Source organism: Brachycentrus maculatus, unplaced genomic scaffold (assembly GCF_059751285.1).
Source record: "Brachycentrus maculatus isolate JH-2025_06_01 unplaced genomic scaffold, ASM5975128v1 h1tg000117l, whole genome shotgun sequence".
NCBI lineage: Eukaryota > Metazoa > Arthropoda > Insecta > Trichoptera > Brachycentridae > Brachycentrus > Brachycentrus maculatus.
Genome location: NW_028280870.1, coordinates 233,629 through 248,347, shown reverse-complemented (window position 1 = coordinate 248,347; position 14,719 = coordinate 233,629). Strand labels below are relative to the sequence as shown.

General features: G+C 34.7%; 1 protein-coding gene across 1 annotated transcript; it reads right to left on the bottom strand.

Annotated features, from left to right (window-relative positions):
- Window positions 1–1,130: 1,130 nt before the first annotated feature.
- LOC148309755 (uncharacterized) lies at window positions 1,131–14,134 on the bottom strand. Its single transcript, XM_088259456.1, has 3 exons — window positions 13,563–14,134; window positions 3,230–3,321; window positions 1,131–2,496 (listed from the first exon to the last, which is right to left on the bottom strand). The coding sequence occupies exons 1-3, from the start codon at window positions 14,074–14,076 to the stop codon at window positions 2,002–2,004; spliced, it is 1,101 nt and encodes a 366-aa protein (XP_088115582.1). The 5' UTR covers window positions 14,077–14,134; the 3' UTR covers window positions 1,131–2,001.
- Between the last annotated feature and the right edge of the window lie 585 nt (window positions 14,135–14,719).

Below are 14,719 nucleotides of genomic sequence, written 5' to 3'. Positions count from 1 at the left end.
TTTTTCTTGAAATTATTACATGGTTTCAAAAAGAAGAGTTATTGAAAGGTAAGGAGTTGTAGAAATACATAAAAATATTTTTTAATTGAATGAAAATATTGATTATATCGGCTGTTATAAACACAAAACGAGTCTTACACAATCTTTAATATAAATATAATAAAACCCTTATCCGCACCCCAATGGTGCATAGGGCACTGTGTCATATTAACGCAGTGTTATCTTAATCGTTTACACATGAAGGAAAGGTGATCAGCCCTCCGCTTCAGGTACCAGTCCAGGGTGATATTGAATAAATATCACAGTGAAAAAATCACTTATATTTATTTTACCCCCCTTGGGAATCGAACCCGGGACCTCCAGAACGGTAGCCGAGCGTGCTGACCATTACACTACGGAGGCGGACAATCTTTAATAGGAGTATGTTAAATTAGATATTCCTTCCGAGTGATAAAACCCTATTTATCCTATATGATTATGACAGTTGTTGCCATGGATCCAAACAAGACAACAAACAAGACAATGTAATATAAATAGAACAATGATTAAAGAAAACACTTCGTTTTTTACCACTTGAGTTTTATTATAGACTACATGTTTCAGAAGTTAAACTTCCATCATTCAGGTCTGTATAATAACTAAAATATAAAATTGTTCTATAAATAAGGAGAGGGGAAAGTAAGGGGAAGGGGTTAGTCAAGGGACTAATCACTCATTTCACTGTCATAAATTAAAATGATTACATCTTGTTCCATATAAAGGCCAAATTATGAATTATCTTGAAAATTTAGAAATACAAAAAAACCTGAATTCTAATAATAATTTATGAAATAATATATTGTTTCAAAATTCTTCACCATTGCTTTCTGTTTTTCCTTTGTTTTCAAACTCCGTCCCTTGACTAACCCCTTCCTCTTACTTTCCCCTCTTCTTATTTATAGAACAATTTTATATTTTATATTTTAGTTACTATACAGACCTGAATGATGGAAGTTTAACTTCTGAAACATGTAGTCTATAATAAAACTCAAGTGGTAAAATACGAAGTGTTTTCTTTAATCATTGTAACATGTCTTACCACACAGTTAATGCCGAAACAATAAATAAAATAATATAAATAGCGTGTAGTATTTTTCAAATGTTTATTAGAAGTAAAAAATAACTTTAAAACTATCATGCTGCTAACCGCAGGGGTAGGCAGATAGAATAAAACGCCACTAAAATCTGTCTTTGCAAACAATCTTTGGCTCTCTACATTCATTCATCTCTTCATACATACTCGCCGATTATTCTGACTCCTGACCTAACCACTTTCAAGTATTTGAAATACTTGATCATGCTAAGTTTTCCTCTTTCTTCCTCTGTTTCTGCTACCAACCACGTTCGCTTCATAAATTCGTTTTACTGTTCTTTCTTCACTCATTCGATTCTCACGCCCAAACCATCTCAACACACCTTCATTCATTGCATTCTTTCTTTCTGAGAGATCGCATTTCGACTGCATTCAGTCTACGTTTATCCTTCTTCTGCCAACTCCATGCTCCACTTCCATACATTATTAGGATTATATTAGCAGTATTAAAAATAAAACAAAATTTTATTTACAATATGGTGTTAATTGAATTAGATGTACATTTTTGACATCTCAACACATAGATGAAGAAGAAAATAGAAGCTTGGCATTTACAGGGCTAATAACCTGTCATAGGCTGGTTAAGTGATCACTTTACACGCGCGCAACATTCACTATTCTACTCATAGTCAACCAGACTACTCAAATTTTGGAACTTCTACATATACCATTAATCTCATGATGCTGTATTTTTTACTTCACTAGAGCCATCTATGGTTAGATCGAATAAGTTATTATCTTAGTAGAGATTCTTTTATTTGTATCTATGTTGAGATGTCAAAAATGTAGGAAGCCATCTGGGTAACGAATCTTCGTGAACAAGTGTTACTTTAACACTTGTTCACGTTACACACTTAACATGGTGTGTATTAGATATAGTCGTCGACGTCAAAGGAGTCCGAGCTACAATGTGAAGTGACTGGGCTGTTGGCTTGGTGGACGTCCATAGTTTCTTGGGATTCACTGGCGTTAGAATTGGCGTACACATTTTCAGCGCCAACAGCGTCTGAATTTGATCTCGGCGTGGATCTAGACGATGTTTGGCGACCATATTGCTGATAGGACTGCTCCCGATATGGCTCTGTAAAATGCCCAGCATCTGCCTTAAAGATGACCGTGCACAGCGCTTGTTGCACTGAATTTTTCGTCCGCTTATCGTAAGTTCTCAGTTTATTGTCTATGAATTTGCAAAAAGAGCCAATTTCGTCGAAATTATCATAGTTCTTGGAGGACGCTGGCGATTTTATAACCCTATTCTTTGGCAATTCGCTTTTAGCAGTATCCTCGTCCGGAATTTCTGTTTTTATTCGCTCAGCGACGTCATATTCTATTTCGTCTTCAGCACTGGCACCATCGACATATTCCTGAAACATTAAACGTAATTTATCTTGTACTCACGTATGTTTTAACAATGATAACAACGCTCTTTGCTTAGATATATATAATATCAATGCGAAATAAGGGTATCAAGAATGTGGTTACATCGTAGAAAGCTACGAATTCCATGGACCGATATGGTTGGCAACGTGTATGTGATCCAAAGAGCAAAAGTAGGAAGACAGTTGCTGACTGATATCAAGCCCGGAAGGTGTCCTATCTGGGCATGTGCCTAGAGGAGAGAAATACGAGCTGTTTCGCCTAATTGTAAAAGGCAATATACAAGGTTGAAGAGAAGGAAGGGCAGAAGACAGATCTCCTGGCTCCAGAATATACGAGATTGGACGTGGATCAGAACCGTCGAGGCGCTGTCTAGACCTGCCCAAGACAAGGACTTAACTTTATGAATTTACTCCCAAGTGATAGTTGCTGTCGGGGAACATCTGTTAAACGTAAAAGCAACACATGCTCATTGCGGACAGCGTGCTTCTTGACAGCTCCTGTCACTTTTCAATAAAAGAATTGTCAAATATTTTCGATTGCATTGTCGTTTTATAGATTTTGAATATTTTCACTGTTTTCCAAGCATGGTGAAATTTAAGTTATTAGAAATATGTGCTTTCTATTTATGTTACTTTCCTTTTAACCAGACTGAGCCACAGCAACGCGTGGGCGGGTACTGCTTGTTTATAATAATAATAATATAAAATAGTCACTTACGGCAATTAGAGCTTGTTGTGATCTATCCCGATCCATTAAAAATGAAAAAGCCTCAAATGCGAACCATCCACTTCTATAAGTTTTTGATGAACCTAGAAACCGAAAATAAAACACATATTATAAAAATTTAACATAACATCGATTTGTCCATCAAATCATCCTTTCTTTCTTGTGTCCTCTTCTTCTTCCTCTCAACACCTTGGCTGATCTTAATTATTTTACCTTCCTTTTGTCTCATCAAATTAATCAAGCAGTATCTGTCCACTTATCCAAACAACTGTTGAGGTGACCTTGACTATTATTCTGACAAGTTTTGATTAGTTGAAAAATATTGTTGACTTTGACTATTCTGACAAGTTTTGATTGGTTGAAAAATATTGTTGACTTTGACTATTCTGACACGTTTTGATTGGTTGAAAAGTATTGTTGACTTTGACTATTCTGACAAGTTTTGATTGGTTGAAAAATATTGTTGACTTTGACTATTCTGACAAGTTTTGATTGGTTAAAAAATATTGTTGACCTTGACTATTCTGACAAGTTTTGATTGGTTGAAAAATATTGTTGACCTTGACTATTCTGACACGTTTTGATTGGTTGAAAAATATTGTTGACTTTGACTATTCTGACATGTTTTGATTGGTTGAAAAATATTGTTGACTTTGACTATTCTGACAAGTTTTGATTGGTTGAAAATATTGTTGACCTTGACTATTCTGACAAGTTTTGATTGGTTGACAAATATTGTTGACCTTGACTATTCTGACAAGTTTTGATTGGTTGAAAAATATTGTTCCAAATAGTTGACTAATGAGCGACTGATATTTTTTGGTTACACGAATAAGATGGTATTAGTTTCATTTTGCTTAAGTTTATCTCTTTCATGCTTGAGTTTTTGATGTCAGATATACAAGGAGCCAGAAATACGTAATACACAGTGAAAAATGTGTAATAATTGATTCTAAAACCCGAATAAAGTCGTTTTTCAATTCCTTTTTTTTCAAATTCGATCGCCGTGTAAATAACAGAATGTACAGAATAAAATTTTGTTTCTGTTAAATCTTACCCTCCCCTTGACTTTTTCTATATTTAGCCTTCTCCCTTCGAAGTCCCGATAGAAGGACGACCATTTTCTTTTTACAAACGTCGGCCGGCAAGTGTAAATCTTTTCCAATTTCTGCCCACGCTGCTTCTTTCAAATTTTTGCTTTTGTAATTCCTGTCTCTGATATTCCACAAAACTGAGCTGTGTTGATACAGCTCGATAAGGTAGAGACATTTTTCTTCCGACCACTCCATTTTGCGGACTGTTTCGCGGGCCGGAGTGTACGCGAACCGTACGTGAATCACCGCTGGCGTTCACGAGCGTACTGCGCTCCATACTGCTACAAACAAACTGCGAACACACTACAAACACATAGTTTGTAGTGTGTTCGGCCGGCCTAAATGGAGCGCGATCGGTTGCGCGTTTGAATCGCGTGATCGCACTCGCCAGTACAGTGTTGCCATTCGTTCTGATACGCCGGGACATATATAATATCAACGTTATCGGCAGTGGCGTTCCGATATTCCGTAGAATAACCGTTTTAAATAACAGTTTTAAAACAAATCAAATAAGATAAGTAAATATAAATAAAGCAAAGATGCGGTAAAATGGAAAGTAAGAAATAACATTAAACATAATCCCAACTTATATATTTGGTAGTTTCCTAGTAGAGTCCTCCACTGTGGTGTAACGTGCTTAGCTGCCGTGCTGGAGGTCCCGGGTTCGATTCCCAGGGGGGAGTGAAAATAAATATATTTACAACATTTTGAGTGTGTCCAAATACTTGTTCACAAAATCTGGATTATCTCCAATTACAGGAGTTATTTTCATATTATTTTTTGACATCTCATCAAAGATGAAGAAGAATATGGAAGTCTGGGCATTTACGGGGCTGACGACCGTCATAAAAAAAAATAATAATAAATATATTAATGATTTAGAAATAATATACTCGTACATAGTAGTATACTAGTAGTATCGTATAGCAAATATGACAAAATGTTATGTCACTCGTATTTGATCTGACAAACGTTAAGTTTATAATACATATCTTATGTTTTAACAATACCATTTTCAGCGAGTAAAAACGATATATTTTGACCTAAAATTTACCAGGTATACAAAGTATTACAAACAATATATAGGTATCTAATAAAAAGTATAACAAATATCAATTATTTACGCTAATAATCAAACCAGCGTTAAATTGGCGTTTTTGGAAAGAACGAAAGCAGAGAGGAAGTGTATAAAATAAAGGTTTTATCCAAATTTCTACTTATTGTTGTTAAAAATATCGATAAGCGTAACGATATTGAGGTGCGTTTACGTTGGGTTTAAGCACGTGCGATAAATGATAGTTTAAAATGGATGTGGGTAAGCTACAGGGGCAAGGATCGACCTAATCTATTTTATTTAATTGGACCTTTCTTTACAAAGTAAATTTCTGAATAAGTGTAATAATTTTTATTCTCATTTAGCATAGTTTTCAGACTAATTGCTTTTTTGCATTATTGTAAAATATTTATTATTAAAATTAATATAGCATTTCGTTCTCCTATTCCGCTCGATCAAGTTTACCATATTGACAAAAATCTTGCGTTTTAAAAAGCAGAATATAAGGTACCCACATGCTTAAAAAATGTCCTTTGTGGGATATTGAGAAACGATGTGACATTAGTTGGGTCGGAGAGGGAATGGGTTGAATGAACTCCTCTACCGTTGAATGTAATAAAATAACACATTATATAGTACATACTGTGTACCCTTTGTAAATACTGAAAATACATACATATATAGTATAGGTACATGCGTTTATCATAGGGGTTGAAGTATTTTGAATGAAATTCAAAATAGGGGACAGGATGAGATGATCACGAGAGGGTGCGAGTGTTTTCCCGTTGTGATGTGAGCGTTAGTAAAAAGCTGTACCGCATAATATAATATATATCCCATATAAGTATTCCTTCTTTTTCTTCTTCTTAATCTTTCTACAGATCCTGGGGATCTATATATATGCCGCCGCTTGTTCCTCTTGGGATATCGACTGCAATCTATCTCTCCATTTTTTCGGGGGTCTGCCCGGGGGTCTACGTCCTTCAGGGTTTCCTTGAAGGAAGATATGTGGAAGTCTGACATTATTTACTTGATCATTCCGGTATCGCCTCCGTTGTCGTTCTCACCTCACGATATCTTACGTCTTAAGGTGGAGATCACCGAGCATCCGAAACTATGGATGGAGCGCTCGGCTCGGTGTATTGATTGCCTGAATGCTCGCAAAGTAACGTGTTACGTTACGACGAAATGCTCCGGTCAGTCTCCACCTTTACACGTGCTCCGGATATCAGTGTTTCCTACGCGGTCTCGCAACGTGTTTCCGGTTATAGATGGGATCACACATTCCGCTAATGAATATTTCAAATTATGTTCTCTAATTTCAATCCTAGGGTTGCTTAGCAGCAAAGCCCTGCATCTCTTCGTTCACTCCACTCGGTCTTTAGAGATCCTCTTCAACCTTGTATAAAGGGGTACAGCTATATATCGTGCTATATTTGGTCCAGATACCAGATATAAAGAAGGATCGAAGGTAGTCGAAGAAGAAAAATATCCCTCATTATATGGACCAATTCAAGGCTGCCATAGGTGTGTCATTAGATGTGGAGGAGAGCAATATACAAGTGTTCTGAGGACATGGAGAGAGGATGGTCACTACTCTCAGCAGTGAGATAGCAATGCAGAAGAAGATATTAAAAAATAAGAAGAATTAAAAAAGAAGATATTGATTAGAAACATTTTATATAACTTGTCAACTGTCTCTTAGTCGCGCGATTCAGTTTATGTTAACGTTGTAGTCAATGAAGGTTATTTAGCAAAAAACAGCATTCAACTATGAATAGTCAAAGAATCCCCAAACATCTTTGAAAAATAATTAAAATCTATCTTTTTAATTTTCCACTAACCCTATACGCTCTCGTCGGTTTTTGCCATTCATTTTTCATTTTTGAATATGATAAAAAGACATCATTGAACATACAGCTTGATTCTGTATTCGTACAGTTTGTACAATAGAACGAACTGTGTGCGGATATCGATATTCTACTATAGACTACAGTTGATACGGAAATTCACTCGAGTTATAAGAGCAAATACCACTTCGCAGGTACATCCTTGTAATACCTCGCTTCCTGCTTGGCACGGATAACAAACTATTCGCAATCATTTTGTTTCCTTCTTGTAATATTATGTGGGTAGTACTCAGGGTTGCCACGTAAAATATTTAACAATCGGTACTTTAAAAAAAGGTCAAACCTGTTAATGACGTACGGTTAAGTTTGGTTTTATTATTCACCATGTATCCATTTGGCTAGCTGTCGTGTGACTCTATTTAGTAAGCTTCTAGGCTCCCATCCATGCTTAGTTAGTACCTCTTTGTTCCCTACATGTTCCCACCGATAAATCCCCGAAATGCGCCTGTAGCACCACTACTCAAACGCCTCCATCCACCCCCGTTCTGCCTGGCGATAGTCCACGTTTCGCTACCAGACCAGGGTTTAAATTAAGTTTTTAAACTTATATTATTAGATGAAAAAATGTAATACCTCATTTCTATTTCTTCAAATATGTGTATACGACTCCTCTCCCAGATCTGTACCTTGGGTTTGTATAATCAATGATCAAGTCAACACCGCAACAATCAATTGAGTGCGGATAATAATCAATTACTACACATTTTATAAATTTAACAACCGGTAGGTGTGCGTAAACCGGTTTTATATGAGCCCTGTGTATAAAAAACATAAAGTACTGAAAACAACTGAAGCCATTCATAGTAAAAATGAAGTATTACTCAAGTACCTAGAATTTGGCCGCCTCCATAGTGTGGTGGTTAGTGCGCTAGGCTACCATGCTGGAAGTCCTGGGTTCGATTCCCAAGAGGGTCAAAATAAATATTAGTGTTTTTTCAGTCTAATTTTTATTTAATATGACCCTGGACTGGTACCTGAAGCAGAAGGCTGATCACCTTTCCTTTGTATATTTAACGATCAAGATAACACTGCTTCTATACGATGCAGTGCCCTATGCACCACTGGGTGCGGATAAGGATTAGTAGTAGTAGAATTGTATAGCTATATAAGGACCATCGGTCCATTTAACTTCGCATTCGTTTGAAAATGCCATAATAAGGCGAAACAATTGTCACATAATTTATTTTTTGTGTGTTTTTAACAATAAAATACAAGTTATTGGACTCATAAAACAGTTTTTGATTTAATATTTAATACGTAAATTAAAATGGATTTCTGCAAATTAAACGCCAAATGTATAAATAAATATGAATAAAAATGTACGATTATGTATCGTGTAAAATAGTGTCATATTATTTGAAAATTGACAGATACAGCCGCCGAAGGGCCGACCTTCATATTATCGATTTCGAGGACAGCTCCTGTTGGAATGGAGTAACGATGAAAACCTATTAGCTTTTTGATTGAAGCTCTCCTAAAATATTTAATTCTATGGTTAGGCGTTCCTACACTTTTTTTCTTCTTTATTTTAAATTCTTTAGCATTTCACAATATAATATAAATACAAGTACAATAAAATAATATTAATACAAAAAAAGATCCCACAAAGGCATTACCTGTGTGTGGGTATACATTATATTTTAGGTTATATAGTAAAAGGCACTGGCAAGAATACAATAGATATTATCAGAAATAAAATTATATTAAAAGTGCTAATATAAACTACATATATTTTATTTTAACAGAAAACAAAAAATCAAAAAGATGAAAATGAAAAAAAATTGCGAATATGTACTAATATCGCTCACTCCTTTCAAGAACGTCATAAATCAAAAAACTTGATTTTTCAGAAGAACGCTTTTAAAGTTTAAAAATATTATACAATGAATTAAAAATAAATATGAAGCCACTTATTGGACTTTTTACTGTGCAACAGATCTTTTAAGGTAAAACCTGAAGGTTTATTCTACATTTGAAAAACATTTAGTATATTTAAAAAAATTATTAAACAATACATTTTCTTCAAAATGCAAAAACAACACTTTCTGCTCTATAGCGGGTAAATATTAAGTTAAAAATATGCCTCTTTTGCTGGGATATAGTACATTTTCTGGGCATTCTAAAAACATGCACAACTGAAAATTGAGGATTTTTGATTTATGACGTTCTTGAAAGGAGTGAGCGATATGAGTTATGCGTTTAAAGGAAAAAGGAACTTAGATCTGTTCAAATAATGGTTTAAAAAAATTAGTATGCCTTTTTGCTCTTCTGACGTATTATTGTGACAAATATCGCTCATTTGGTGCAAAAATGACGTAATTACACTTTTTTTTAAAACACACACACACACAAGTTGAATATTTACGTGCGGAAAGACTATTCACATCGGGAGAAACACACACAGACTCGATTTTGTGGTGAAATGCTGCGAGATGGCGCGAGTGTAGGATTGAGTAAAATGGCTCCATTTCTGTTGCAACAACGTCTGAATGGCATCTCCTGTAATATTTCTAAAAGTGTAATTACGCCATTGTTGCACCGAATGAGCGATATAGTTGGTATGGTGCGCGAATCGGGTATTATCACTCGGGATGAATATGTAATTTAACATACTCAACCTATAATAAAGGATTGTGTAAGACTCGTTTTGTGTTTATAACAGTCGATATAATCAATATTTTCATTTATCGTTTTCTTTAGCTAAATTCGCCTTCGTGAAAACGTTTTTTTCGTAAGTTGGTAACGAACGACGTCACAGAAACGAATCCACACTACTACTATTACAGCTCTATAAAGCAGATACATAAAGGGATACGCCCCATAACACACCTGATGACGTATGGCGGTGTCCGTTTTTCGTTTTATTGAAATAGGTATCTAAAGTTTAAACCTTCATATCTTCCTTACTTCTCTACAGATTTCAATAAGAATGTAACCGATAGTCTTGTGATTTTTCATAAAAATTTATTAATAAAAAATAACACATCTATTACACACATATAAATAGGTCTAGCAAAAAAAATAATATAAAAAACACAATAGTATAAAAAAATTGTATATTTAATATACTTGTATAAAATATTGTTAAAAATATTATTTTGAACACATACTACCTATTTGAACAGTTTTGGAATAATTTTCCCGTATCAAGCTGTTGACAGTTTTATATTAAACAACAACTTTCGTTTTTGTGCCATATTACTGGATTTCCACATACTGGTACAATGTGTCCGAGATGGTGACCGAGAGAAATCAATTTATTATTAAGTCTACTATTATGTTTCTCTGCAGGGGTAGCCAGAGAGGATGGAAGGCCACACTCTTCTGTCCTGGCATACACTCCTACCTTCCTAGAGATTAAGTCATACATGACGTCTGATTACGTAGACTTTTGACACCACCAGATTTTTGGTTTCTTATTGATTTAGTCGTGCCGTCTTTGTCGGCCGTCCTCGTTCTGTTCTCCCGTTAACATTTGTCATATATATTTTCATGGTCATACCCTCTTAATGGATAACCATTCGCTCCACATGTCCATATCACCTTGAACAACTTTTGTAATATTTTCAATTATTTTTTAAAATTAAGTTTAACTTGGTAAATATGTTCCACTATTTCTTAAAATCTGTTGTGACACGTGTTTCGATGCACAACGTGATGTGGAATGCATCGAAAGATGCGTCACAATATATTTTAACAAATAGTGGTATTCACCGAGTAAAACTGAAATTGAAAATGGATAGATATCACCACAAAGTGACTGCCGAATCAATCAATGAATGTTTTTAATTATCCCTAGTTCAGCCTTACATTCCTTTCTAATATCTTAGTTTTTAATTCCGTCAAGCTTTATTAATAAATTATTTATAAGGATATTTCTTCATTTCTGCTCTTAAATTCTTTCATTTCTCATTTTTGCATTTCTCTTTATTTTTATATATTTTTGGCCATTTTGATGTTTTCAGTTTATTTGACAGTTTTATTACAATCGCTTTTTACGGCCCAGATGGAAACTGAAGCACACGCTGTGAGTGTGAAACGCTTTCTTACGATCCCAAGGTCAGCTGTTCGTGTCCAGTGTTCACAGTCCGACAGATGTACACAGTCAAAATATTCATTTAGCTCTTATATATTGTGGGGTAATTACTACAATATGGAGGTAACTTCGAAACCCATGCATTCGAGTTAGCCACTAAAAATATAACTTTATTTTCTGGTCTGTATGTGCGTCAAATGTATAATAATAATTATGTATTTGGATAATTTATATAGCGCCATTTTCGTAAAATACTACCTCAAGTATGTATATTATTGAAATCATCAATAATTATTGTAATTTTTATATTATTTAATGATTCGGCATTAACTTTGTGGAATGACATGTTGATTATTAAAAAAAAGGCGATGACGGAAATTTGACGTTTTCGTTTTATAAAAACATCTAAAGTTTAAACCTTCATATATCCCATATCGCTCACTCCTTTCAAGAACGTCATAAATCAAAAAACTTCAATTTTCAGGAGAACGTTTTTAATGTTTAAAAATATAATACAATGTATTTAAAATAAATATCAAGCCACTTATTAAACTTTTTACTGTGCACCAGATCTTTTAAGGTAGAACCTGAAGGTTTTTTCTCAATTTGAAAAATATTTTGTATGTTTAAAAAAATAATTAAACAATACCTTTTCTTCAAAATGAAAAAAACAACAATTTTTGCCCTGTAGTGGGTAAATATTAAGCTAAAAATATGCCTTCTTTGCTGGGATATAGTACATTTTCTGGGCATTCCGAAAACATGCACAACTGAAAATTTACGATTTTTGATTTATGACGTTCTTGAAAGGAGTGAGCGATGTTTCTCTATATATTCCGATAAGAATGCTACCGATAGTCTTAGTATAGTAAAGTGATTTTTCATATTTATTTATTAGCCAATCATCACACATCGTGATATTTATCCATTCAATCATAGTGAAGCGCTCTTGAGGTAGTATTTTACGAAAATTGCGCTATGCAAAATTATCCAAATTAATTAAAATGATCATTACAGTGACCCAAAATATGAGTATAGATTTGACTCTAGTTTAATATATCTAGAACTTTCCGATTAGTTGAATGATCGTGTCTCATTGACTCAAGTCTAAGTAGGTGTACCGTGCACTTCTTTCTAGATAGATCTCTCATTCAGAATAAAAAATAAACTGGTTTTCTGGTTGGACCAAGCTTCGAGCGACAGAGTCGTGCAACGCACAAGGCGATAAAATTTCTTCATCACGTATTCAGTTCTGAATCAGATAGCGAACCAAATAATTATCCACTATTCGTGAATTACGCAAAAAGGCAGTAGAGCCTCGTATCTTCGCGCCTGTAGAATATTATTACGTAGTTAGTAAAAATACTTAACCATTTTGAGTGTGTCCAAATACTTGTTTTCACAAATCTGGATTATCTCCAATTACAGGAGTTATTTTTCATATTATTTTTTGACATCTCATCAAAGATGAAGAAGAATATGGAAGTCTGGGCATTTACGGGGCTGACGACCGTCATAGGCTGATTTAAGTGATCACTTTACACACGTGTAACAAAATAATGGGTAGAATTGGCGAATGTTACACGTGTGTAAAGTGATCACTTAAACCAGCCTAAGACGGTTGTCAGCCCCGTAAATGCCCAGACTTCCATATTCTTGTTCATCTTTGGAGATGTCAAAAAATAATATAATTTTTTTTGTTGTTGTTGATATTTCTACATACATAGATGGAGAGGAATATGGAGTCTGGGTATTTGGGGCTTGTGACCTGTCATAGACTGGTTAAGTGATCACTTTACATACGTGCAACATTCACCATTCTACCCATGATTGACAACCAAATTACTAAAATTTTTAAACTCATAAATATATAATTTATATTTGAAGCACTAACTTTGTAATTTTCCATTTTATAATTAAAATGTAACTTTGTTATAAATTTACTATAAATATTTTATTATAACTTAATTAAAATGTCTACCGGTTTCAAGTACTTATGTAGTATTAATCAGTCTTGATGAAGAATGACATACTTAATTCCTTCCAGGAGCAAGTTCGTTATGTGAAACGGGTCTACCCATAACAATACATGTTTTAAAAAAGTATGTACTGTAACATAAAAAGGTACTGTAACATAAAAAAGGGACTGTAACATAAAAAAGGTACTGTAACATAAAAAAAGATGATGTTACATAAAAAAAAGATATTGCAATATAAAAAAGGTACTCACGTTTTGTATTTACGTCAACAGAGGACGGCTCTGCTTCTTTATTTTCCGCACTGCCAGCCTCACCATACATAATCACGCTACGGATGCCACATCGTTTCTTAAATCTGAAAAACCACCCTCTGCTAGCTTTAAATTCCTCTTCATTATTTTTACTGCTGCTATTTTCTGGAGAATTTTTCTTTAAATCTTCGTAGATTACTTTGGCTTGGCGGCAGATGATGTCTCGCGTAGAGATGTCACCATTCGCCTGCCTGTCCTTGATCCAAGTCACCAGGTCTCTTTCCATTTCCTCGAGGAGCGAAGACCTGTGCATTTCGTTGAAAAGCTTCGACACTCCCTTGGCCACCATGGCCGCCTTGATGGCTTCCTTGTTGGCCAAGATGGTGAAAATTGTGGTCTTGCCGAGGCCAAACTCTTTGACCAGATCGCACTGTTTGACCCCGGATTCACTTCTTCTGATTATCTGTTGTTTTACTTCGACAGATATGGCTTTCCTGCTCTTTTTAGAAGCCATGACGAACGTTTATTGATTACACGTGCGTGAGATGAACACAGAGAAGAGCGACTGCCGGGCGCATGTTTGTTAAGTTCGTACAAGTCCCATTGGCTGCGTGCGACCTTGGAGCGTTCGAGCGGGAAGATGAAATAATATATCGACCATAGTCCGTTGTGTGAAGCGAGTTTCTATGTGTGAGTCGCGCAATGGACGAACGGAAAGTCTGTTGTGCGCAGGGTTTGTTATGCGAGTAATTTAGGAATTACCGTTAATAAAAATATAAATGTCCTTATGTCTAAAAATAATCTTATAAAATAAAGATCTCGGCGAGTGGTTGTATACTGATATTACCAACATTTTTGTAAAAAAATATAAAAGTAAAAATGACTAACCACAAAGTAAATGCTTTAAATATTAATAATATTGAGAATATAAAAATGTTAGTTTCTTGAATGTTTTTCACATATCTTATAAACTTGGTAGTAAGTTAATAAGATAAAGTTTATAAAATGTTCGTTTGCTTAAAATCTTGAAACTCCTTAAATTATTCGCCGATTGCTTTGAAATTTTAAAATTATTCATATACGCTCTTTTTTATGCAATCGTAACAATTGTTTTTTCTGTGACTGGTAAAAACATATTTTTTAACCGCAATTTTTGG